The following is a 27,083-nucleotide window of genomic DNA, read 5'->3' as shown; positions in this document are numbered from 1 at the left end:
ACTGTCTCGGGAGAAGGACCAGTTGGTTTTTTTTGTTGTTGAGTTTCAATTTCCAATCTGTCATAAAAATGAAATATTAGAAAAATGAAATAAGGAAGACATGGAAAATGCAAACTCAGACTTACATTTTTAGATTCAAGAGACATAAAATTGCTCTAATTGCTCTAAAGCTTTCTACAGACTAACTCAATTCCTGAATTGGAGTTTGCTAGCAGCAAAGAATTCAGGGCCACCGCTACCAGCCCAAGGACTGTACCCTGGGCCTCTCTGCCCCAGAGGCCCAGGATCTAAGGCCGGGCGGGAACTCTGCCCTTCCCCGCTCTGTGCTGGGGCAGTTATGAAGCAGAATGGGGAAGCTCCCCACCCTCCCCTGGGAAGAGCAGCCTTCCCTACAGGTCTCACTGTCTTGCACATCTCTCCCCAGCCCCTCCTGCCCAGGTAACTGCTTCTTGAGTAGACTCTCCTATCGTGGTCCCCATGTGCAGGTGAAAATTGTATCATGTACTTGTAGCCAGAGAAATGAAAGGTCACAGCTAATTGTAATCATTATCCAGGCTCCCCTATCTGAGCGCAGCTTTTGGCGTACACTGGTTCGATTACAGCAAAGCGGCAAGGCGGGCGGTGTCTCCAGCTGGCATGGCCTGGCCGGGCCCCGCAGGGTGAGCTCACTGTCCACCCTGTGTTGCAGTTCTCCAAGGAGAGGCACGTCATGGACAGGACCCCTGAGAGGCTGAAGAAGGAGCTGGAGGAGGAGCTGCTGCTGAGCAGCGAGGACCTGCGCAGCCACGCCTGGTACCATGGCCGCATCCCCCGACAGGTACCGGGTCTCGTCCCCTGCAGCACACACCCGACTGCTCTCAGGCAGTGTCCAGACTGATGACCCCGCAGGGTCCCACTCCGAGCCCCTGTTTAGCCAAAAACAAATACTATAAAGTGACTTAACGTAGACCCGTCTCTAAGGAGACCTTTGGAAGAACTGAGGCCAGGAACTCAGAGAGTTGCTTCCGCGTGCCCCGTGGGTGGGCGGAGGGAAAGCCGGTGTCCCGCAGTCGGCAGGAGGCAGCAGTGACCTGAAGTGCGAGGTCGGGCTGTGGTTCAGGTAATTGAACTCTTGGCCAGCTGCCTGCAGCCTCATACCTTTGCAACTGGCGTCCCTTTTAAGGCAGTGGCTTAACTTCAGGAGAAGACGGTATCACAGGGGCAGGTGGCCCAGACCAACAGGGCTGCGTCTGCCCTCGCGGGGCCCACAGCTATTCACTCCATCCGTCCTATCCCCACTGGGGCCTGTGACCCAGAGACTCGTGGCCTGGCATATACTCCGTGTGATTGCCATTTGGGTGATTGCCAGGAATAATGTTTTTTTACTTAATACTATAAAAATTGAAAAATAGAATAAATCTACAGAATTGAGGTAAAGAATTTCCCTTTGGTTTTTATCCTAAACCTGATCTGGCCAATCATTAACCAAGGACAACATGACAGGAAGTGTGTGGGCAGGGGGTGAGGGGAAGGGCGTCATGTTGTGAATTATTATTTTTTTTTTTAGTGTAGCAGATTTCTCCATGTGTTCAAAGAAATAATTCTTATTCTGACTTTTTTTTTTAAGTTTAAAATTGATTGTAGAAAATATAGAGAACAAAAAGAAGAAAATTAAACTCTCATCCGTAATTCTGCCTCCCGGAGGTAACCACTGTGAGCATGTTAATATACGTGTTTCTTCCCAGACTTTTCTAAATCAAGTGTGGCCCATACTGCATGTACTTTTTCTGTAGCCTACTCTATTCATTTAAAATGTCCTGGGAGTTTTCACCTGCTATAAAGTATTCTTCTGTGCCAGCCTGCATTGTATGTATACCCATGGTATCCATGCACCACAATTTATTGGACATTTGGGTTGTTTTTAACACTCTGACCAGCATCTTTTAAGATAACTATTATGTTCATATCTATAATTATTTTCACAGGCTCAACTTCAAGAAATGAAATTTCTGTGTGAAAACATTTTTAAAGCAAAGATTTAATTTTAAAGTAACTATGATAGCCTTCTATTTTAAGCTAACAGAAGTATCCTATTGGTCAAATATTGGAAGGTCCCAGAAAAAATTGTAAGAGGTTATAAAACTGATGACTGTCACTACCATCCTTCTCCTTACTGTGATCATAAAATTTGTTTACCACGTGCCCTGAGTATAAATTTTCAGCAATAAATCACTCCAGACTGGATAACTGAACACTGTAACCATAATAATGATAGTTATAGCTCACATTTTACCCCCTTAAATCTTTATAGCCACTCTGTAGGTAATATTATCCCCGTTTTACAGATGATGTAACTGAGCTGCAAAGAGATTATGTAACTTGTGCTAAGTCAGACAGCTGAGCCAGGATGCAAACCCAGGCCGGCCGCAGGAACCACTAGGCTACACCGCAGTGTACATTCTCCTTTATTTTTCTTTTTCTTGGGGGGGAGTTTAGGGTTTTTATTTGTTTGTTTTTTGAGACAGAGTCTCACTCTGTTGCCTGAGCTAGAGTGCAGTGATGTCATCGTAGCTCACTGCAACCTCAAACTCCTGGGCTCAAGTGATCCTCCTGCCTCAGCCTCCCAACTAGCTGGGACTACAGGTGAGCACCACCACACCTGGCTAATTTTTCTATTTTTTGTAGAGACAGGATCTCACTCTTGCTCAGACTGGTCTTGAACTCCTGGTCTCAAGCAGTCCTCCTGCCTCGGCCTCCCAAAGTGCTAAGATTACAGGCGTGAGCCACCAAGCCTGGCCTGAATTCTTCTTTTACTATAAGCATCACCATCATCACAGTTAACTGTTTTTGAGCATCTACTGCATTCCAGGCACTGTACTAGTGCTTTGCAAATATAGTAACTGTGAGATGGGGGACTCCAGCCTGCCTTTGTTGTAGTCCTTCTATCCAGGAATTGGTGTGTCCAGAATCCACACACGTCTCTGGCTCCACAGTCCTGCATGGGGCTCCTCCTTCCCACGGGCTGGGCCTGGAGAGGGGCGTCTTGGGAGAGGGCTCCGCGGGTGACTTCTGGCATCCTACCAACAAACACCTTCCTTCTCACTCCACTTGTTGGGGAGGAAACTCAGACCCTCCAGGTACACATTTTCTCATCTCTTATTTTTTGTCATTTTACATCCTTCAAGTCTGTATAAACATCATCTTCTCTGGACACCTCCGTGACCATGCTATTTTAAAGGACAGCCCTCATCCTCTCCCGAACACGATCTCCCTTCCTGATTTAGTTTTTCCTTAACTTTACAATGTTGGACACACTATAGCTATTGTTTGTTTATCTTCACTAAAATAGAAGCTTTCCACTAAAAATGGGAGCTCCAAGAGGTCACTGTGGCCTGCAGGGCCTACAGTGCCTGCAGTGGCACCTGGCACGTCGTGGGGGGTCAGTGAGTAGTGCTTGAATGAACGATTGGATCTGCTACCAAGTTGACCTTTGAAAAACTAAAGAGCCTACTGAAGAAGAGCCATAACAGCATTGTCTTCTGTTGGCAGCAATAAGCCTTTGAAAGGAACGTGAGTTTTCGTTTCCTGCTCCTCACTCACCCTTTTGTCCCCAAGGTGTCCGAAAACCTCGTGCAGCGAGATGGCGACTTTCTGGTTCGAGACTCTCTGTCCAGCCCTGGGAACTTTGTCCTGACCTGTCAGTGGAAGAACCTCGCTCAGCACTTCAAGATCCACCGCACGGTTCTGCGGCTCAGCGAGGCCTACAGCCGCGTGCAGTACCAGTTCGAGACGGAGAGCTTCGACTCCATCCCCGGCCTGGTGCGCTGCTACGTGGGCAACCGCCGGCCCATCTCCCAGCAGAGCGGCGCCATCATCTTCCAGCCCATCAACAGGACAGTGCCCCTGCGGTGCCTGGAGGAGCGTTACGGCACCTCCCCGGGCCGGGCCCGGGAGGGCAGCCTCACCGAGGGAAGGCCAGATGTGACCAAGAGGCTGAGCTTCACCATGGGCAGTGCCCAGGCCCGAGAGCAGAACTTGCCCAGGGGAAACCTCCTCAGGTGGGTCGGGAGCTCCACAGGTGGTGTCAGGACCACGAGAGGTGCTTGGGGGTGCCCAAGCTTAGCTAGGCAGGTGAGGAGTTCACCCTGGAACAGAGAAATAAAAGATGTTTGTAGGGATGCCTACCGTTAGTGGAGTGGCTGTCACAGTTAGATTCCAACTGGGTTGTGCCAGGAACAAATGGTGCAGGAGCCAAGGGAGGGGTCAGGCCGGGCTGACGGAGAGGGCTACAGGGCTAGGATTCGGGGGGAAATTTGGGTCGATGATGCAAAGGGGAGGGTGTTGTAGGTGGGAGGCACAGTGTGGGCAGAAGCGTGGAGACAGAAAAGGGCAGAAGAGCTGGGAATGAGTAAGTTGGGCTGGAGCAGAGGTTGTGTGCAAGCAGCCGGCCGCGGAGGCTTCCAGAGTAGCCCTAGCCAGACCACAGGGCGGCCTTAATGCCAGGCTAAGGGCGTTGAGGGAGCTGCAGAGACTCGACGTGTAGTGAGCAGGGAACAGAACTGGACGGCGATGAGCACCGGGTGAGCAGGGAGGGAGAAGAGAGACCAGGAGGCAAGAGTGGGGCAGAGCCAGAGTCCAGAGATCAGGAAGCAGGGACTCCTCTGTGTGGGCGAGTCGGACACCACAGGAGTGACGAGAATGGGGGACTTTGGAGGAAAAACCAGTTGTTCCACCTGAGATGTGACTGAGGGCTTGCTGAGTGCCGGCATTCAGCAGCTGTTTGGGAGCCCAGGAGGGGCTTAGGGCTGTAAGTCTTAGATTAGGGTGTGGTCCACATGGAAAGAGTAGTTGACTCTGAGAACAAGTGAGTTTCTAGGATAGGAGACGCAGAGAGCGTGGCGGCTGTAGTCTGAACCTCAGGGAATGGGGGGAGAAGAACTCAGAGAACTAGATGGAAAATCAGGGGCTCAAAACATCATTGAGCCAAGGCGCCCTGCTGTCAGACGTCAGGGGTGGTGTCCTGTGTGTATAGGACCTCCTCTCGTGGAGCTCAGAGTCCGCGTGTGCGTATTACCTACTGTGCCGGGAAGGGACAGCAGGGAGGAGGCAGGCGTGGGGGGCATACACCAGCCCCAGCCCCTCGGCCACACAGCAGCCCCTCTCCAGCTCCCCAGCTTCTGGGCTTATATGCATAAACCAACGTGTTTTATACACTCATTGGTTTTCTTTCTGGACCACGAGGAAATGTCATAAACTGTAATTTCTATACTGCAAAAATTCAGAAGCGAAATGCAGGACTCTGTGAGTGACGCAGATGGCAGCTGTGTGGTACCTGGAGGCTGCAGCGCATGTCAGCATCTGGACCTGGCGGCCGGGGCAGCCAACTGTTTGACCACGAGCAAGCAATTTAACCTTTCCAGGCCTCAGTTTCTTCATCTGGAAGATGGGGCTTATGAGAGTTAAATGATTTAATATGTGCAAAGTGTTCAGGATGGTGCAAGCACCTAGTGGGTGCTAGGTAAGTGCTAAGAGTCACAGTTGGCATTGGAGGGGAGGAGAACGTGAGACTCAGGGCAGTCGGCAAGACCTGATATTTAGCAATCCTCATTTCCGTAGTAATAACATTGGACATAAGATCCCTTGAAACATCAGAGGGGCACCTTTCCTCTGTTTCCTTGGGGAGTGGGGTTGGCTCCTGAAGGCTCGAAGCAGGGAGTTGACGTCATGAACAGAGTGGGAGCGTGGCTGGCAGCCCTGCAGAGCCGCTGGGAGGAAGGGCTCCTAGTCTGCCCTCAGTGATCCAGGTTTAGAAACTAATTTTTTTTTTAAGATAAGAAATGAAAAAAGGACTAAGAAAGTCTCTAAGTCAACAAGACAGATGGAACAGAGCCACTTTTCGGTTTCCCCTTTGGAATGCAGAACCTCCTGAGTCTTGTCACTGCTTCGCACAGGCAGCAGGCCCAGAAATGTCTAAGTGGGGGGAGGGGACCAAACAGGAAAGGTGACCCCACGGCCCACCGCCCTGCCCCGCTGCCCTTCAGTGGCTCAGGGACGTCAGCCCCTGCCCGGCTCCACCCACGCTGACGTGGGGCCGGCTGGTTGGCGGGCTGGGCCGGCCCCGGGCAAAGGTGCTCCCAGCCAGGTGGCTCCAGGCCCTGCTGCCCTGGGCTCCTGGAGTCTGACCGATCAATTGCTGTGGTCACCGCGTAAATACCACTTCTTGGAAGCCATTTCCTTTTGGAATTTGCCCTCTGTCTTGCCTTATCTCTGAGAGGTTGCTGGAATTTCCCTGTTGCTGGGAGTTTGGTTTTTTTAATCTGTTTGTTCTTTGGTGCTTGCAAAGGTAGGAAAGAACTTCTAGATTCTGTAACGTAAGAATGTTTTATGCTCGTGGGAGGGCCATTAACGTTCATTACGGCTTGGCTGGCACAGCGCCTTCTCCCCTAGCACAAGTTTCTGCTGCTCAGTGCTGGCTAGAGACATTCTCAGTTTGAGCTGGAAAGCGACAGAAGGAGGAACGGCGAGCGTGTGACGGTTACCTTGTGCCTCTTCCCTGTGTGGCTCCCACTGGGCCTCCCAGTTGCCACTTGGTGACCGGCTGGTGCCTTTTGCAAGCTCAGCAGCAAGGGGCTGTCTGTGGGGACCCCCTGCGCTGCCAGGACGATGGGGATGGCAGCCTCCCCGGCTGTCCTGCTGATCATTTGGGAGATGCTGGGATTTGCACTGAAATAGAAGCTGCCCCACAGCTTCCTTCCTAACCGTGACACGGAAAAGCATGTGGAAAATGCATGTTAGCTAAACAAGTCATTCCCCTGGGTCTGTAAGTAAGTAATTTTAGGCTCTGGTAAAAGTACACATTCCAATTCCTCAGATTTTCCCAAGGGTACAGTAAAACTTTTACCCTGCTCTGTTAAACAGAATGGGAAGGCTCAGAGGAGGCATCCTAGGACCTGCTGCACTGGCATGGGCACGGGGCTGGCGCACACGGCCCGTCAGTAATGTCCTCCTCCAGCGGACATTCCGTTACTGTTAGGGTCTGCTGGAGCACTCTCATTCTGAGCACTTTTCTTCCTTTCTTTCTTTCTTTTTCTTTTTTTCTTCTTTCCATGATGTTACCTAAAGGTTTTATGATTTAATGACATTTCTGTCCCGTTTGTCTGTTGCTTCAGAAATAAAGAGAAGAGCGGGAGCCAGCCAGCCTGCCTGGATCACATGCAGGACCGACGAGCCCTATCCCTCAAAGCCCACCAGTCGGAAAGTTACCTGCCGATCGGTATGTCCCTGGGGACTTTCAGGGAGGAGGGTGGCTCATGATCCCGATTTCCTTCAGGGGGTTGCTCAGGCTAGTCATCTGTCTAACTTGAAGCTGACATGAGGCTCCGTGCCTGCAGCCTGGAGGGGAAGTGGTTTGCAGGACGAGAGCCAGTTGCAAAGCACTGAGCCAAACGCTTTATGGATGCTGGCTGTTACGCCTCATAGCAAGCTTTCAAGGTGGGCAGGATTATCCCCATTTTGCAGCTGAGGAAGCTGAGGCACAGAGAGGCTAAAGTCCGGTTACCTAGCATTTGAATCCAGGTTTTCTGATTTCAAGCCCATTCGATAACTGGAGCATTCATGACAAATGAGTCCACTCCCTTAGTCCCCTTCCTGGGCAGAGGCTGGCGGGCGTCACTCTGGGGCTTTTGGCAGATCTTCTCCATTCTCCTTTCGAGGCCAGAAGAGTGCCAAGGCCTGGGGTGTGGGGAAACCTAGCACGCACTTATATTAGTAGGACATGGAATTGTTTGTCATTATTTTCATAACCTTTCTTGGGACCACAAACTGATTTTCCTAATACCCCTTTGTAAACTGCTTCGATGTGGGTTATCGCAACGTCCTCTTGTCCCTTCCTGTGTCCCTGGCTCTTCCTTTAAAGCTGGCTGGGATCCACCCTGGCTTGAGAGTGACTCAGGGCCCTTTATGCTGTGTGGCTAATGACTTCTGTTTCTTAGGGCAAGATTACTTCACTCACTGCCCTCCGAGCTGTCGGCAATCCCTGATTGAGAATTGTCCCCAGAAGTGTGGGGTGGGCGGCCTTGCCCTCACAATGCTCTGGGCTACCCGAGATTGGGTGTGGGGCAGTCACACTGAGTTTTCTTTTGGGAATGAAAATTGAAACCCAAGGGCATGAATGGAGGGCTGGGAGCTGTCACTCTAGTTTTGTTTGTTTTGTGTTCTCCACACAGCTGTGCTTTCTCTGACCTTCTCTTATTCCCCACAGGCTGTAAGCTGCCCTCGCAGTCCCCGGGCGTGGACGCAAGCCCCTGCCCTAGCTCGCCCGTGTTCAGGACGGGCAGCGAGCCCACTCTAAGCCCGGCGGTGGTTCGGAGGGTCTCCTCGGATGCCAGGGCGGGGGAGGCACTGCGGGGATCGGACAGCCAGCTGTGCCCGAAGCCGCCCCCAAAGCCCTGCAAGGTGCCCTTCCTCAAAGCTCCCTCGTCTCCTCCCGCCTGGCTCAACTCGGAGGCCAACTACTGTGAACTGAACCCAGCCTTCGCCGCAGGCTGTGACCGGGGAGCAAGGCTGCCCTCGTGTGCCCAGGGCAGCCATCCCGAACTGCTGACGGCCAAGCAGAACGGGGCGCCGGGCCCCCGGAACTCTGGCATCAACTACTCGATCCTTGATGGCGATGACGGGGCGAGACCGTGGGAACCTCCGGCAGCACAGATGGACAAGGAGGACGAGGGCAAGTTCGTGAAGCCCGTCCTGGAGACTGTCTCCTCGTTCAGGCCCAACGACTTTGAGTCAAAGCTCCTTCCTGCTGAGAACAAGCCCCTGGAAACAGCAATGCTGAAACGTGCAAAAGAACTGTTCACCAACAGCGACCCCAGGGTCATTGCCCAGCACATGCTGAGCATGGACTGCAAGGTAAGAGCTCGGGAGGCAGGTTTTGTTCTGGCTTTTGAAGGTTTGGAAGGGGGGGTCCCGTCTGGCCTCACTCTGCCTCACCCTGTAAGTGCTTTGCTCATGGGAAAAGTCTGACGATAACACTGTGTGGGGATTTACTGAAGGGGTGGGAACCACAAGTCAGGGCAACCTTTGCCCAGGCAGGAAGCTCGTAAAACTCACCTTGGACAGAGGGTGGCAGCTGCTGCCGGGGCCACCCCACCCCCGCTGTGTCAGCAGCTGCTACAGAATCCTCCTCCTCCCCTGGCCTCGACTCCCTGAGAACTGGTAGCGCCAAAGCCACAGGAGAGGAGGGCATAGATGAAAATGTAGTTTCTAGAGCAGCAATATTTTTGAAATATTTTTTTGAAATATATTTTTGAAATATTTCTTGGTTATTTTTATTTCATTATGCCTTATACATCACACTTACATTCTTTTTTTTTTTTTTTTTTTTTTTGAGACAGAGTCTCACTTTGTTGCCCAGGCTAGAGTGAGTGCCGTGGCGTCAGCCTAGCTCATAGCAACCTCAAACTCCTGGGCTCAAGCGATCCTCCTGCCTCAGCCTCCCGAGTAGCTGGGACTACAGGCATGCGCCACTATGCCCGGCTAATTTTTCTATATATATATTTTTAGTTGTCCATATAATTTCTTTCTATTTTTAGTAGAGACGGGGTCTCGCTCTTGCTCAGGCTGGTCTCGAACTCCTGACCTTGAGCGATCCACCCGCCTCGGCCTCCCAGAGTGCTAGGATTACAGGCGTGAGCCAGCGCGCCCGGCCCATACTTACATTCTTTATATGTTTATTTTGTTACTAAAATGGTCTTTAGTACAAATAAACATTTTTTTAAGTTACCTTGATTTTGTTTATAATACTTGCTTAATTTAGAAAAAATATAAAATATAAATTAAAAGAAAAAGAATCACACAAAATCCAGTGTCCTGGTCATCACCATTGTCAACATTTGGTATATGCAAAAACATTACATTATCATTTGCTCTGCAAATAGATACATGTAAATAATTGCATGTATAATGTTTGTTTTACAGAAATGGCACTAGTCTATACAGACTATTCCAAACCTTGAATCTTTGATTGAACAACATTTCGTGACTGTTTTTTCATGTGACTAAATAAATATGTTTACATCATCATCATTTTTGATAGGAAGCATCTCTTTTAGATATAGGAGGCTTTTGTTCACAAGTGGTCCCCAAACCACCTCATCCTTCAGAGAGAAACACCGTCCCTCGGTATCCATGGGAGATTCGTGGTAGGACCTCCAGCAGATACCAACATCCACGATGCTCAAGTCTCTTAGATAAAATGGTGCAGTATTTGCATATAACCTATGCGTATCTTCTCATATACTTTAAATCATCTCTGGATTACCTATAATACCTGATACAGTGTAAGCGCTTTATAAATAGTCGTTATACCACATTGTTTAGGGAATAAGGAATGACAAGAAAAAAGTGTACATGTTCAGTACTGATGTAATTTTTTTGAAATATTTTCAAGCCAGGGTTGGTCGAACCCACAGTTTCTGAACCCACAGATAAGCAGGGTCAACTGCATTCTGGACAACAGGTGTCTCAGGCTGGGCTGCACTTAGCTGCCCTCCTCAGCAGAAGGAGGCTGGTACTTGGGCATTTGAATGACAGATTTGAAGCTCTTTTTCATTCATAGCTCAGTAAAGTCAGTTAACTTCAAAGGCTAGGGCTTACTTAGGAACTGGGTTTTCTTTCCTGAGTCATGAATTCGAGGCAAGAAACCTAGTCTCTGAGCACTCCAGGAGTGCGGAAGTTAATCAAAGTTTCCTCAAAACAGCCCTGAGGAACATAAGACAGTTGCTGGCCATCTTCGGGGTAAACAAGGCCCTTGCTGAAAACAGGGCTTGAGGGATGACTCAGTAGCTAAGTCCCTCACTGCTCAGGCCATCCACACCGCCACACCTCGGCTGGGCAGGCCCTGAGAAGAGAGCCAGGAAGCAGGTGCCCTGGGAGAAAAAGGGCGTGTTCACAATTTGGCTGGAGGTCCTTGGGCAGTGCTCGTAGGTGGCCAGATGATTTGCCCAGTTAAATCCTTAGCTCACTTTAAAGTGAGCTAAACCTGTTTGGGAGGTAAGAGGATTGAGGATTTCTGTCCTAGTAAGTCAGCCACACTGGGCGCTGGATGTGAGAGTGGAACCATGGCCAACAGGCCAGGAGTGGGCTTCTGGCCTGGCATGAACCTGCCTGGGTTCTCCATAGAGGAAGCGCCCAGGAAAAAGCGCCCAGGGGCCTGGGTTTACAGAACAGCCCAATTCCCAGGGGGAATGAATCCTTCTTCCTATGGCCTTGACCAATCGTCTAAGAGGAGGAGAGATGCCTGCCACTCTCTGCAGGAGGCCTAGAACCTTCCCACCACCTTTGGTAGCCATGAAACTAAAGCCCAAGTCTGTTCTCACATGAAGAATGTGCAGTCTGCCCTCCTGCTTGCTGTGGTGCGTGTCAACCTCCTGGGGGCGCCTCACTCCCACGTCTGCCTTCAGACACCCCTGGGCGAGGGCTGGATGGAGTCCCAGGCACCCAGGCAGAGCCGGAAGCAGGAGCCAGCCTGGACTCTGCCCACCCAGCCCCAGGGCAGGGCTGCGTTTAGTCTTCCCTCTTTCTTCCCTCCCAAGTCTACCACCATTTCCTTATTCTCCTCCTGGAACCACTGACTTCCAAGTAGGCACAGCCAGTGCCTCTAAGAGCAAAATAAGACAAGATCTGTTGTTTCCTGCCCCAAATGCAGGGGCAGCCCAGATGGGGCCACCCAGGAGCTGAGAGCAGGCGCTGGGTAGCATCTGGGCCCCACGTGCTGGTTCCCACCTGTGCGGGCAGGCACCCAGGAAGGCCATCGGACAGTGGGTGGTCCTGAGAGCCCTCCAGGCGGCCTGCCCGGCAGTGTCCAGCCCCCTCCCCCCAAAGCCCGGCTAGGAGCCACTGAGCCCCTCCCACCCTGCGAATGGGAGCTGCCCTGGCCTCACTTGCGGTGTCTGGAGTATGGCTGTCCTCCCACCAACTTGTCTTTGCCCATAGCTAGACGTGGGGCCCAGTAGTGAAGGCCTGGCCCTGCCACACGAGCTGCCTGGCCTCTCTCCCCCTACCCCCAGGTGGTCAATGAGGACTAAATGAGATAATATGTGAAAAGGCCTGGGCACCTTGCCTGGTCCAGAGTGAGCGCTGAGTGTTTACTAGCATTATGTATTTGGCCTTGATCGAGTGCCTACTGTGTGCCAGGCCAGCTCATGGTGTCTGCCCTGGAGGTGACTGTGTCTGGTGGGGGCAGGTGGGGAGGGACAATGACACTGGAACGGCTGGGACATGCTGTGCAGGGGAAGGCACAGGAGCTGGAGGGGAGGGTGGAGACAGGGTGGGGGCCCCTCAGATGAGTTTGGAGGCTGTTTGCCCAGATGAAGATGGCAGAAAGCACCTTGAAGGCAGCGCACAGGCACAGAGACTCGGATGTCAGAAGCCACAGGGAGTGGGTAGGTTTACAGAAGATTCAGACTGTGTGCGTGGAAGGTGGGGTCGGGGTGGGGTGTGGGAGGGCCTGGCGGGTCTTTCCTCTAGTGTTTGTTTAAGTCGCTGCTTCTAGGCAGGTTCCTGCCTCTGGAGCTCTTTATAGTCAAATGAGGTGCAGACCTGAGTCCTCTGTGCTAAGGGCAGCAGAACCAGCAAATGCAGCCGGGCATTCTCACTGCATTTTAGAAGGTCCCTTGGCAGCTGGGAGGAGGGCCGAGCCAGGCCCCCACCAGGGCTCCCATGGGTCAGCACAGCACCTTCTGAGGTGGTAGGATGAGGAGGGATGGGCGAGTCCGGAGATCCAGCAGAGCTGGGATAGCTAAGATGTGGACGGCAAAGGTGCTGGAACGCCTCATCGTGGGGCGCCTGTGCCCCCCTGCCCTGCTGGGTCCAGCCCATAGTAAATGCTCTGTAAGACTCATCCTTCCTCTGTGTCTGTGAGCTACGCAGCCATTTCCCAGGAGGCCTAATCCAGGCCTTGGAGTGTGAGCTCAGAAGCAAGCAGATGTGGCCCTAAGAAAGTGACCTAGGGATGGCATATTCATGCTGGAAAAAACCAGACTGGAGGCTTCTCAGAGCAGGGATCACCAAATGCCTGCCAGGTCTTCCAGAACAAAACTGAATCAACAACGAGCCTTTCAGTCTCCTTACCCAGAACATGCGTGGACTGGAGGACGCAGGGTTTGGAACCTCTGGCAGCGAGCAGCTTCCACACGAGTGAGGAAGCGTGCTGGCCGCTGGCCGCCGGCCGCTGGGGTGTGCACCTGGGCTGCCTTGCGTGGTCAAGGTGTAAATCTCTTTCCTGAGATCTGGCCAGAATTCTTCCCCTTCTCATAGGGCTGATGATTCACAACTTGTATTTTCAAATAGCTTTTGGGGAGTTTAAAGTCATTTGAATCCTTTGCGAAGTCCTTGAGAAATGTGAACTTAACAGTTGTGCTAGGAAGGGGACACTGAGGCCCAGAGAGTGTAAGTGTGAGCACGGTATGACCCCTGCGTCCTGTTCTGGCATCTGGCACTGGACAGCCGGTGTCACAGGCTCATCCTCTCAGGGTTGACAGTGGTTCCTTTGCTCACCACTGAAGTCAAGGGGTTAACAATATAGGCTAAACTTCCGGATGTTTCTCTTGGCCTATTATAAAGACATCTGCACAGCTCACATGCCTGGGATAATTGTGGTCGAGGACAAGTCCACCAGAGCAGGAACTGTCCCATGCCTGCCACGCGGTCAGGCTTGGCGGGACCCACCGTACCCGCTGGTTGCACTGTGGGTGCGTCATTGTGCTGTGGGCGTCGTCAGCCCCATTTTAGAGACACACTGACTCAGTTGTCACATTTCTACATAATAGGTAATAAGTAACTATAAATGGTCAACTAATCCCTGATTCCGAGAAACTGTGGCTATATACTAAAATTGAGATGGGCTGAGAGCTGGCCTGGGACAAAGAAAGATTTTCCTTAAGGCAAACCTCTCAGGAGGAGAAGTGGGTGTGTTTGAGACCTCAGGTTTCAAATCACTATGCACGTTTTTAATAGTTTCCAGACACACCGTGCGTTTACTGAGCCCTGGGGAGGCGTAATTAGGGGGACCAGCTGCCAGCTGGGGCTGTTAAGTGAGAACATGAATGGCAAAGCCCACAGCAGAGGGAGCTTGGACGAGACTCTGCTTCTCCGCTGTGGGGGATCGGTTGGCTCCGCACACACGCAGCCCTGCTGTTGGCAGCAAAATGTCACTGCAGGATCCCGCCGGTGTCAGGCAAAAGCTCAAAGGACTGAACTGTTCTCTGGCTGAGCAGAAACACTTAACAAATCTGCAGGTTCTGCAGACCAGTCTAGGTGTTCCCCCCAGTCCTCCTTTTACCCTAGGTTTTATATTCTAGTGTGTGTATTCACACGCCCTGGATAGCGCATAAGAACCATATTGTCGGCTGCTGCTGCTCCTGGGGAAACGCACAGCAGGTAAAGCACATCCAGGCTGCCGTGGCTGAGTGCATTTCCTTTCGCAGGCTGCCTTGGTTCAGGCAAGCCCACCTCCTCATCTGGTGTGTTTCGCCTTTGGTTCCGACAGGTTGCTAGGATACTTGAAGTCTCTGAGGAGATGAGGAGGAACATGGGCGTGAGCTCAGGCCTGGAGCTCATCACCTTGCCTCACGGACACCAGCTGCGTCTGGACATCATCGAAAGGTGAGCAGTGCCGTCCTCTGCATTTCTGACCCTTCCCACTCCTTGTGGGGTCAGAGCAGCCCCAACCCTGCCGAGAGCGGCATGGCCTCAGGGTGCGCGGCCCAGGCCACTCTGCCCAGAAGCCTGAGCCAGAGTGCCTGGAGCTGCACGCGGAACAGCGCAGTGCAAGTCAGGCACGAAGAACATGTTCCTGTCCCTGCGCCTGGAGGGGCGGATGGAGAGAGCAGACTTAACCTGAAGCCACTGGCGTGGTTGACCTGTTCGAGGAGAAGTCACAGGTCCTGCCAGCTTGGGGTGGAGCTGGGCGCTGCAGGCAGCCAGGGCACCTGGGATGTTCCCGGGTCTCCTACCCCTATAGCCCTGCCTCAGTGAGCCAGTCCTGTCCCCGGGTCTCCTACCCCTTATAGCCCTGCCTCAGTGAGCTGCTCATTTGTCTCTCTGGAGTTTACGATTGAGGAACTAAGTGGGAGTTTGTGGGAAAGAACAGAGTCTGAACAATGTTTTCTTTGAGGATGGACAAACGGGGAGGCAGAGGTCAGGGGATGACGGCACCCGGCCCGCTGCCCTCTTCTCATGGAAAGCCAGGGCCTGGGTGTCCACTGGAATGCACAGGAGTGAACGTGGGATGTTTAGAAATTAGAAACAAGAGTCAGGCATGTTTTTAAGAAAAGAAGTGCTAGACTAGATTCTCGTATCACCACAAAAACTAGCCTTGTTGATGCATAAAAAAGTTGATTGGGGCACAACTATCTTGTTATCTTAAATTTTCTATTTTTTCCAACTAATGTCCCGGTTGCCCTGACTGCCTGCATGTGGCTTTCCATAGTGTCCTAGGTCACTGTGCTTTCAGCACAACTTCCTGTGATGACAGAAATGTTCCTATCTGCACTGGCCATTGCAGTAGCCACCAGCCACCTGTGGCTCTTGGGCACCTGAAATGTGGCCAGTGTAATTGAGGGACGTTTTTTAGTTAGTATTTACTATTTTAAGTGTAAATAGCCACAGGTGGCGAGTGGACAGTGCAGTCCTAAAATGTCAGCCCTGGAAAGCGAGCACTGCATTTCAAATGATCTCGGAGGGATGGAGGCCGCGGCTTTCGAGGTTACTGGCCTCGAGCTGCATCCCATAGAGCACACCCAGGGTGCTGAGTTGAAGCGTGTGGGGCAGGAGGTGGAGAAGTGGCCTATGCTGGCTCTGTTCAGGCACAGCCATTGTTGGAGGCCTTTGGGAGATTATAGATCCCACTTCTGAATTTCCCTGCTTTTCCTGGAGAGACTTTTCTAGGTTCTAGCCTCGCTCTCTGGGTGTCCCCTTCTCTCCCAGGGCCTGGCCTTGCAGTTCCACTCGCTTCCCCTGCGCACAGAGGTGAGCTGTGCCGCACACTTCTGTTTCTCATGTGAGACATCTCAGCCTGAAAACTCCCCGGGTTCCAGGCCTAATGAATCTGAGCCTTATTTCGTGAGCATCACTAGGTGTGCTGGGATGTGTGTCCTGGGCCCCGGCGGGGCAGCAGGTTTGGGGCGTCTCTCTTGGCTATTTTCACTCCTGTCAACATCCCTTTCTTTCTTCTCTCAATTGCCACTTGGCTGGGATCTGGCTCCTTAGCTTGCGTCTTGTCCAAGGCTGCCCTGTGGGATCTGCCTACTAGAGCCTGGGGAGTGCTTTTATTAATTACGATGTATTTACTAAATAAAGGCCAAGGTTACAGGGGTCCTGAAGTGTCAAATGATATCACCTTTTTGCCTTTAGGAATCAAATACAAAATTACCCTTTATTTTTAATTTACCACTTCACCCATTCCAGGCCTACCAAGCTGGAAATGTCCTTCATGTAACATTTGAGCGTCTCTGGTTGCCAACCCCTGGAGCTCTTGCTACACACTTGCCATCCCGAGTTCTTCCCGCAGTGGTGTCCCCGGGAGGTTTCAGGCAAATGTTGGCTGCACGAGTGGATATAACCATTTAGCTAACCACTGATACAACACCAGGTCTTAACGGGGTAGAGAACCTGCCTTTTAAGGGCCAGTAAAACTAAAGCACAGGGGAAGAAAACACTGAATAAACAATTGATTGAATACAGCATGGGAAGTTAGTTTACTACTAGTTAAAAGAAACATCTAAAATGTTCTACTCAATGTTAACACTTTGCAGATGAATAACAAAACTCTTTAAAGATGCAAATAATAAGAATATACTTTAGGTCTATGTTTGGATACATTAATTGAGAAAGACAAGAAATCAGAGAAAGGAGATAAATGGAGAAATGGGAAATAGATATAAACAAATGCCTCAAATGGACCAAGGCACAGAGGGAGAGATGTACGCAGAGACGACTGTGGCAACAACTACTATTTAGTGGGTGCCTGCGTGTGCCAGGCACTTGAGTTATTTTTCCGCCCATACGCAGTCTATTTCTCACACTTGCTCTCCCTTTACAGATGAAGAAACTAAGGAGTGGAGCCGTAAGTAACACTGCAAGTGAACACCGTGCATACGTATATGTACAATCACACTCAGACGCAGAGCTCGTTACTTATTTAACAAACATTAGAGCAATGAGTCACGCTGGGCACTGGCTGAATCACTGCTGCCCTTTGCTCAAGGAGAGCAAGGGAAAGACCAACACACCTGGGCACAGGGAGAGCGCGGCCACGGAGTCGCATCCTGAGCTCTGAACGTCCAGGACAACGTGGCCCTGGACTTCCAGAGCTTGTTGTATTTTATCAACCGTAGCCATGAACTGGGGGCTTCACCTCCAGCACTTGTACCAGAGCTGGATGCGATGTAACGGAGGCAATTATGGTCCATTGCAGTCAACTCCTGGGCCCTGATTTACAGAGGGAAGGAAAGGAGGTCACAGTCTGTGCTTCCTCCCACAGTTGACCCCATTCATGTTAGTCCCATTGTCGTGGAGGGAAAAGATCACCCTGCTTCCTGTTCTGGGTCTGGGGTTGACCCATGTAGCTCAGGATGAGAAAAGGGACGATTGTTGGGGGCAATAAGATTTTATTAGGGTCTGACCTTTATGGGCTAATTCTTGCCCATTATTAGCTGTTCAGTCTTGTCCACATCTCTGTTCCTCCCTGGCCTCTTGACTGGGGCTGCAAAACACCATTCTTACTTAGCTCCTCTTTCCTTCCTTTGTTCTGATGCCTGTGTCGTCTTCTTGGATCAAACATATCCTCCCACTTTTCTGCCCCTTCCATTCCCAAGTCCAGGGTGCTCACTGGAGGTGGTCCCAGGCTTCCCTGAGGAAGGGATTCCCAGGGCGTGTGTTGGGGTCATCTGCTGTCTTCTTGGACCTCTCATGGTGGGGAGTACAAGGAGCTACATGAACCTCTGAGCATCTTAGCCCCAGGGCTCTCTTCATGCCTCTCTGCCCATGGTTGAACTTGGCCCTGTCCTGGGACATCTTGTTTTTTGACTGCATAGTGCACCCTCTGCAGCCTAGCCTGGCCCCTGCCGCAGTCAGCTGCTAGGGGTAGTCTCTCTGTTGAGATTGGCCATCCAAACTGTCTGCGGCCAGCACATTTCAGAGCAAGCAATAAATGGTGCAAAACCAGTCCTGTTCTGGCCAATTTGGTTTCATTTTCTTCTAGTCCCGTTGGCCCTGGGCCTGACCACTGATCTCCTCCCTCTCAGACACAACACAATGGCCATCGGCATTGCAGTGGACGTCCTGGGCTGCACAGGCACTTTGGAGGACCGAGCGGCCACCCTCAACAGGATCATCCAGGTGGCAGTGGAACTGAAAGATTCCATGGGGGACCTCTATTCTTTCTCAGCTGTCATGAAAGCCCTGGAGATGCCACAGGTAAATTTCCGCTTGCTTTGTACAGCCCTACAGACCCGCGTGTACTTGATGTTTGGCAAAGGGGTCCACATACCATGCTTAGCAAGTCACAGGCTATTTTAGTCAGTCTCGAAAGTAAACTGAATCTTAGTGAAAGCTGCTTCGATTGGGGGGCAACCAAGAGCAGGGTCCTAAGTATTTTGGCTCTGCTTTGAAAAAGGGTGGATAATTGCTGACAGTCCGTGTTTTCTCTTTGATGTATAATAACAAGTGTTGTCCCCACGAACAATCAGTGTTCCTGGAGAACCAATCAGGGTGAGACATCTGGCTAAAATGTGTGTATAGGAGACTGCTTCCATCTGGGTCACCAGGAATGTGGGCAGTTTGGGATAATGACTGGGAAAATGAGACATTTGGGGAGCTTATCTCAGATAATCCTTAGAGTAGTTTATCACAGGTATGGTCCTCAGGTCACCTAAAACAGACTCCTGTGAAATTCCTGGCCCACCTGCCATATAACCCCCTCATGAGAGTTTCTGAAATTGGGCATTTGAATTTATCTGCTTTGACAGGGGTTTTTCAGGGTGTCAAACCTGAAAACCTGTATTTTCAATCCAGCAGGCCTCACAGAGCAAAGCATCCTGCTATTTTTTCATTCAGGTGTTTTTAACTGCATCATGTTTACTTCCTCTCATCCAATACTGCCTAGAATTTGGACAGCTGAGCCAACAGGCCAGGCTGTGTGTAAAGCCCCCAGCCCAGAGCTCCCTCTGAGAATGATAAAGGGGATGTTCTGTGGGATCACGTGGTTGCTGTGACGTCAAACTCAGTGGTTAGGGACTTATCCCAAACCACCACCTCCACATGCCTTTGTGGGCAGCTCCCCGCTGTAGCAGGGCCAGACGGTTCCCTTCTGGAGTCTCAGCAGTGAGGTGACGCAGTCCTCCAGGGTATTCAGGACCTCGGGGTGAGCAGGGGGCGGGGAGTAGCACACCTGGGGAAAACCCCAGAGGACAGTCACGTCACTGTGTGGCCATCCAAACCTGCGCTGATCCCACAGCCACGTATGCCACCTGCTCTTCTCAGCTTCTAGTCTCGAGAGAGAAGCACCCAGGAGGTGAACCTAACCCAGACGCAGGGCTCCCTCCAGAAGGGTGGATGCTCCAGGGAGGGGGAGGGGAGAAGGGTTTTCCGAGAAGAGAGGGCAGCGTGTGGGTGGCCAGAGGACGACCAGCCACAGCCTTTTCTTCCCAGCAAACCAGCTGGTGCTGACCCTTCTTGCCTTCCTCTTGGAATCCATGGGGGCTCTTAGAGGCCAAGGAAATGAATCTCAGCTCTGTCACTTACCAGCTGGGATGGGAAACCTCAGGCAGGTTACATAATCTCTTCTGTTTTCTGATCTGTAAAATGAGGCCAAAATACCTGCTTTATGGGGCTTTGTGAAGATTAAATGAAATTCTTCAAATACTTGACACAAAGTTGGCTCTCATTCCCTAAATACTAGTGCACTTCCTTGTTTCATGTAGAAAACTTGACACGTGGGCTTGCTGGTGCTGTGGTGGGAGTGAGGGACCATTTATCTTAGGACAGTCAGTCAGCGGCATATGCTGGTGTTGACTAACTTATTCCAAAAGAAATGAATAGAAATGAGTAATGGTATCATATGGTCTGGGCAATCCTCTGTGTGTCTCAGGCATTTTGTACAAACAACATTAAAATGCTTTACGTCACATTCCTACATCCTTACGTTGGTGCCACCTCTGTGCTGCAGAGTTGCCAACACCTATCAAAATGAAAATATGTGTACTCTTTGGCCCAGAAGTTCAACTTCTGGAAATTTATCCTCCAGATATTTTCACACTTGTATACATTTATAAAATCCTTATGAGGTAATTTTGTAATAGCAAAATATATTTAAAACTCTTATTTATAGACCAGTTAAATTATAGTGTCTCTATATGGTAGAATATTATGCAGAGGTTTAACAAAATAAGGCTGTTCTATATGGAATGATTTCCAAGCAAGGAGCTGAAAAATATATGTTGTATATATGCATGTATTTATTTTTAAAAGGGATGTGTGTATACACACACACACACATACACACACACACAAAGGGTTGTCACTGGGAGGAGCCATGAGAGCGGTACAGAAAGGGGTACGCTGGGGGATTACCTTTTCTCAGTACTCTCTTTTGCCATGTGCATCTATTACCTGTTCCAAAATTTAAGCAAAATGGTAATTTTTTTTCTTTTTGGAGACTCTGGCTAGAGCACAGTGGTGTCATCATAGCTCACAGCAACCTCAAACTTCTGGGCTCAAGTAATTCTCCTGCCTCAGCCTCCCCAGTAGCTGGGACTATAGGTGCACACCACCACACCTGGGTGGTTTTCTAATTTTAGTGGAGATGGGGTCTCGCTCTTGCTCAGGCTGGTCTTGAACTCCTGGCCTCAAGCAATCCCAAAGTGCTAGGATTACAGGCATGAGCCACCGTGCCTGGCTGCAAAAATGTAATTTAAAAAGTCTTTTCCAAAATGATAATACTTTTCTTTCTTCCAGATCACAAGGTTAGAAAAAACGTGGACTGCCCTGCGGCACCAGTACACCCAGACTGCCATCCTCTACGAGAAACAGCTCAAGCCCTTCAGCAAACTCCTGCACGAAGGCAGAGGTAAGCACGGCAGGCGGGGCGAGCCCGGAGTGCCCGTGGGGGTGGTAAGTGACTAGGCCCTATCTGGCCTTTTTGTCAAGCATTTAACAGGGCAGATTATGAGGCCCTGAGTTATCTGCAGAAGTGCTGATGTTCTCAGGACTTTTATCAGATGACAGTATCGCTTGTAGAAGGTCTACAGTAGCTACAACAAGATGCAGGCTACGAGTCACCACCGTGTGCTTAACTTTGAAAAAAATAGGTTATGGAAAACTTTACTCCTTGTTCTTCAGAGTCCGCATGTGTTCCCCCAAGCAATGTTTCAGTCCCACTGCTGATGCCCCTCGTGACCTTAATGGAGCGCCAGGATGTCACTTTTGAAGGAACTGACATGTGGGAAAAAAATGATCAAAGCTGTGAAATCATGCTGAACCATCTGGCCACAGCCCGATTCATGGCGGAGGCTGCGGACAGCTACCGGGTGAATGCCGAGAGGATCCTGGCAGGTGAGGACTGGGTTTGGGAAGCTGTCTACTCTGTGTAGTCACTGAAATGAAGGCCTGAAAGAGCATGGATGTCCTTAATTTAAAAAAAGACCAAGGAGGAAAGAATAATGCATAGGAATTCCATTTTGTATGACTGATCCTTACTTCCTCTAAATGCAAAAATGACTCAAGTATCCTGTTTCTCCTTTCTTAAGTGCTCTGTTGTGTCAGTGGTATGGAATAAAATTAGTACCTCTAATTGGCAAGATTAGAAAAGGTGGTGGGCTGAGATGAGGAGGTGGAGTTTTATCTAGACTTCATTTACCTGCGGTCCCATTCCTTCCCAGTCACACTGGGAAGTGAGCGCCCTGCTCTTAGCCTCAGACACATTCTGCGAGTGTTGGGCACAGTGTTGCGTAAACTGACCTTTTGTGTCACTACTGTGGTAATAGAGAGCAGCTGCTTCAGTTAGTCTCACGAACATTTATCACAGACGTGGTGAGCACAGAACCGTGCTAACTGGATGTCCTCATGGTGCTTAGGGGCATGTAAACAGGTGTTTCAGCACACGGTGTTAGTGCAGCACGTACCATGGAAACACTTAAGGAACTGAATTGGTCAGAGATGCAGGGAAGGAGGAAGCTACAAGGGACAACTTCCCAGAAAACACCTCCACTGATTGTTAAGGAACAATAGTAGTAACCCCAAAAACAGAGACGGAAAGGGATGGAAATTCCACTCAGAAGGTACAACACAAGCAAAGCCACCGAGAGAGCTTAAGAAAAAGTGGGAACCACAAGGACTTGGGTTGGGATTAGTGTAAATTATGACCTAAGGAACGACCACCTAGGCTGCAGAGGGAAGTGGGCACAGCTGGGCAGGGCTCCCATGTCGGCCCGTGGCTGAGGAAGAGCCAGTGAAGAGTTTAACCATGGAAGGGCATCACAGGGTCAGATTTATGTTTTGAAGTAAACTACCTGGCGTCCGTGTGCTGGGAGGCTGGGAGGCTGGGAGGCTTGGGAGGCTGGGAGGCTTGGGAGGCTTGGGAGGCTTGGGAGGCTTGGGAGGCTGGGAGGCTTGCTGGCAGAAGGACCATTTAGGAAGCAAGTGCCAGACAGGGCTTTGCCAATGCAGTCATTAGGGATGATGGTTTTCTCTCACTCACTAGATAATTTAAAAAATTCTTCAAGGGCCCACAGTTTGATCCACAAGGTTAACAACTATGTGGGGTGGGAGAGGCCTATTCATTTCATTCTAGAAGAAAATTGCTGCTTCAGAACCAGACTGTGGGACCGAATGGTTGGCACTGTGTCTGCTATAGGTCTGTGTACCACATACCTGTTTCATTTTTCCCTCAAAAAAGGTCTCCAGCAATGGCAATGTGGAACGCAGTTCAACAGATATTAGAGTATGTACTTACGCAAAGCCAGTGACTATATTATGTTGGCTGTTGCATAAGCCGATATATCAGGATGGGTTTTGAGGAAAGTGTGCCTTAAGCTGTTCTACAGCAAATCACTTTAAAGGTAGCTGATGGAATTTTTCAGTTGATCCTGCCACAAGTTTACATAGCAAGTTCCCACTGCTGAAAGTGACAGTGACTACACCAGCATTTTCATCACCAGCATTTTCACCAGCGCCCAGCCCAGGGCACAGGCTCAAAGCAGGTTACCTGAGTGAATGGAAGTCATCAATTGGCCTTTGGTTTATCCGTCAAGGATATTCTGACATCATTAGGAAGAAAAGACTTCTATTGTCCTTTCCACCACCAGGATCCTGTGATCTAGATGGTAGGAATATATTTAATGACAAAGCCAACCACTCCAGCAATAATGAAGGATGAAAACCACATGACTCTCTGCCTACAGCAGCAGTGCCCACCTTTTTGGCACTAGGGACTGGTTTTATAGAAGGCACTTTTTCCACGGATGGGGGCTGGAGGTTTCAGGATGATTCAAGCGTATTACATTTATTGTGTACTTTATTTCTATTATTACATTATAATATATAATGTAATGCAGACTCAGTGGGAACCCTGAGGTTATTTTCCTGCAACTAGATGGTCCCATCTGGGGGTGATGGCAGTGTGTTGCTTATGTCCAGTCTGCTCCATAATATCGTTTTGGTTGCTGTCACTGGAGAAAACCCTGCTTCACAAAAATAGGATGTTGGAAATGGAAGCAGGCTTTTCAGTATCTTTGTGGCAATCTCACGATCTTCCACCTTGACTTTAATCCAGAACGTACAGAGATTTAAAATTGTCTTTTAAGGGCACCGTCATTTGCGATCTCAAGCAGTTGATCCTCTTCTAGCGCCAACAAAGTCGATTAATCTGGCTTATTCATAAATGGGTCACAGATCCCTGCATTCCCAGTTCGGGGGTCTTTAGTGGTTGGGCAGTAATGCTCCAACTCTTCTGAAAGCTGAGATAGGTGATTGTGCACCAGCTGGGAGAAAGAAGGCCCTGGCTCAGTCGCTTTCAAAATCTCTGCTAATGTTTGAAACATGTCAAAAATCCCAATGTTCACTCATCACCCCCATAATTCCAGCAGCCACTTTGCTGACAGGAACACAGTTGTTGTTCTCCCCTGAAGTGACAGATTGAGTTGGTTGAGCTGGTTGAATACATCACACAACTAAGCAAGTTTTGCAACCTATTCTGTGTCACTGAAATGTGCTGCCAGTGGTGACTGATTTTTCTAAAAGAAATCTCTGGAGTGGCTCTCAGAAATCAAAAACTAGTGATCTAGCTTTAGAAAGCATCTCACTTCTGTGTATAGAAGAAGACGTGTGTTCCATGTCCATCTCCTCCAGAGCTATGCAAACAGATGTGAGTTAACGGCATGTGTTTTAATGTGGTTGATAATTTTAGTCACATCCTGTAAAATGTTTAGTTCAGGTGACATTTTTTGGCTAGCCAGCATTTCTCTATGGATGTCACGGTGCGTAGACTCACATTCAGAATCGACCTCCTTGACCCAAGCAGTGAAACCAGAAAGCCGTCCAGTCATGGCAGCCACTCCATCCGTGCATATACTGATAGAAAATGACCAATTCAGTTTTCCTGATATGTAATCATTCAAGGACTTGAATAGTTCTGCAACCGTGGTGTCAGTTGGCAACAAAAGCGCACATCACATATCCTTGTGAAAAATATATCGCACAAAAACAAGCTCTGTTACCTTGTTGTCTCCTTTTGAACTGCAGCCTCTCCTAAAAGTGCACAGCAAATGTCCTTAGCAGCAGGCAGGATCAACTCTTCACCAACAGTAAAGGGCTTCTTAGCCTTGGCAATGCGGTGAGCCACTAAGTGATGCTCTCAGTGCAGACACATTTGATGAAGTGGTGGCCTTCCATAATTGCTTCTGTTCATGTTCATGTTTTTTTCTTTTGAAAAACTCCAAAGGCTTGTCTTTTAATGCAGGGTGCTTGGTCTCCATGTGGAGAGGCAGTTTTGAAGATTTCAGGGCTTTGTTGGATAGCTGGTTGCCACATATTATGCAAAGTGGGCTTGGAGAATGTGAATCACCTATTGCAGTGAACCTGTGATTTAAGTAGGACTGTTGGTATTTTCTTTTAAATGCAGCTTTAATTTTGTTGGCAGTCTTAGAGTCTTCTGCTGTCTCATCAGTGGGTTCTTCCCCCTTTTCAAAGAGGCTCTCCAGCAATGTTTGCTTTTTACTCATTTTTGCTAGGGTTAGCTTGTGGGCTTACTAAAACTGTGACTGTGACAAACTCGCGGTGTGGGAAAGAGTCATGGACGGAAGTGGTAAATAACAGGCGGGCCATATGCAGACTGAAATAAGTGTCAGATTCTGACTTGAAGCCTGCCACCAGATGCAGCTTAATTGTTACTTGCCATTCACGGATAGGGTGTTGATATGAGTCTGCAAGCAATTGATTTATGATGGTCGCTGTGCAGTCAAACCTCTCTAATGATAACCTGTATTTGCAGCCGGTCTTCAGCACTAACATCGCCGCCTCAGCTCCACCTCAGATCATCAGCATCGCCGCCTCAGCTCCACCTCAGATCATCAGGCATTAGATTCTCATAAGGAGCACACAACCTAGATCCCTCACATGTGCATTTTACAGTAGGGTTCACACTCCTATGAGACTCTAATGCTGCGGCTGTTCTGACAGTAGGCAGAGCTCAGGCGGTGATGCCAGTGATGGGGAGCGGCTGTAAATACAGATGAGGCTTCCCTCTCCTGCCACTCACCTCCTGCTGTGTGGCCCAGTTGGGGACTGCAGGCCTAGAGGCTTCCCCCTTCTCTGATAAGCATCTTTGGACTTAAGTAGACCAGATTAGAGTCAAGAAATAGGCTGTGACATATGGCTGGCAACTGATTTTTGAAAAAGGTGCCAAGGTAATTTACTGAAAAAAGTATAATCTTTCGACAAATAGTTCTGGAACTGTTGGATATCCTTATACAAAAAAAATGAATCTTGATCCTTCTCATACATACTACACACAATTAGTAATCCAAAAATGGATCACAGACCCAAAATGTTAAGAGCTAAAGTATGAAGCTCCTATAAGAAAATATAAGAAAACTTCTTTGTGCCCTTGAGTTAAGGAAAGATTAGGACACAAAAAGCATGAACCATAACAGAGAACACTGATAAAATTTTAAACTTTTGCTCTTCAAAAATACACCATTAAGACAGTGAAAAGGCAAGACAGAGTAGGAGAAAATATTTGCTAAACATATGTCTGATATAAGGACTTCTATCTAGAATATATAAGGAACTCTTACATCTCAAGAGACTAAATAGAGAAATTTGAATAGACACATCATAGAAGATATACAAATAACTACATGAAAAGATGTTCAAAACATCAATCATTAGGGAATTGTAAACTTAAACCACAATGAGATACCACCACATACTATCTAGAAATGGCTACATTTAACAAGAATGACAAAACTAAAGGTTGGCAGCACGTGGTGAAATTGGAATCTTTGTCTATTGCTGGTGTGAATATAAAATGATACAGCCATTTTGGAGTAGAGTTTGATGGTTTCTTTAAAAGCAAACATATACTTACCATATAATCCAATAGTTCTACTCCTAGAGAAATAAAAACATGTCCACATAAATGTTCACAACATTATTCATAGGAGCCAGAAACTGGAAACAATCCAAATGTCCATCAGTTGGTGAGTGGGTAAACAAAAGGTGGTATGTCCATTAACTGAATAATCAGCAATAAAAATGAATCACTGATAACATGCAATATACGGAACCATCTCAAAAATACGCTAAGTGAAAAGAAGTCAGACATTTAAAAGTCCATATTGGATGATTCTGTTTATGTCAGATTTCTAGAAAAGGCAAAATAGTAGCAACAGAAAGCAGATCAGTAGTTAGCTGGGGTCTGGGGTAGGAGCCAGGATTGACTGCAAAGAGGTACTAGGGTAATGGAAGTGTTCAAAAACTGGTTGTGCAACTGTACCAATTTACTATTATAAACTACACAGCTAAAGTAGGTGAAATCATATGGCATGTAA

General features: G+C 49.2%; 1 protein-coding gene across 12 annotated transcripts in view; it reads left to right on the top strand.

The window, feature by feature from the left end:
- BCAR3 (BCAR3 adaptor protein, NSP family member) overlaps nucleotides 1-27,083 on the top strand; it is a 111,353-nt gene that overhangs the window by 83,262 nt on the left and 1,008 nt on the right. For 7 of the 12 annotated variants that reach the window (XM_069480184.1, XM_069480186.1, XM_069480185.1 and 4 more), the window contains 8 exons: nucleotides 689-817; nucleotides 3,595-4,037; nucleotides 7,149-7,252; nucleotides 8,240-8,886; nucleotides 14,525-14,640; nucleotides 18,282-18,453; nucleotides 20,992-21,103; nucleotides 21,376-21,588. In XM_069480184.1, coding sequence (XP_069336285.1) covers nucleotides 689-817; nucleotides 3,595-4,037; nucleotides 7,149-7,252; nucleotides 8,240-8,886; nucleotides 14,525-14,640; nucleotides 18,282-18,453; nucleotides 20,992-21,103; nucleotides 21,376-21,588 — 1,936 coding nt within the window. Of the gene's footprint in view, nucleotides 1-688; nucleotides 818-3,594; nucleotides 4,038-4,170; nucleotides 6,323-7,148; nucleotides 7,253-8,239; nucleotides 8,887-14,524; nucleotides 14,641-18,281; nucleotides 18,454-20,991; nucleotides 21,148-21,183; nucleotides 21,589-27,083 lie in introns of those variants that run through there. The other 5 variants (XM_069480188.1, XM_069480192.1, XR_011234573.1 and 2 more) reach the window with 4 other exon arrangements.

The sequence above is a fragment of the Eulemur rufifrons genome, chromosome 8, assembly GCF_041146395.1.
Source record: "Eulemur rufifrons isolate Redbay chromosome 8, OSU_ERuf_1, whole genome shotgun sequence".
In the NCBI taxonomy this organism is placed as follows: Eukaryota; Metazoa; Chordata; class Mammalia; order Primates; family Lemuridae; genus Eulemur; species Eulemur rufifrons.
The sequence above is the reverse complement of the archived record's forward strand: the minus strand, read 5'-3'. Positions and strand labels throughout refer to the sequence as shown.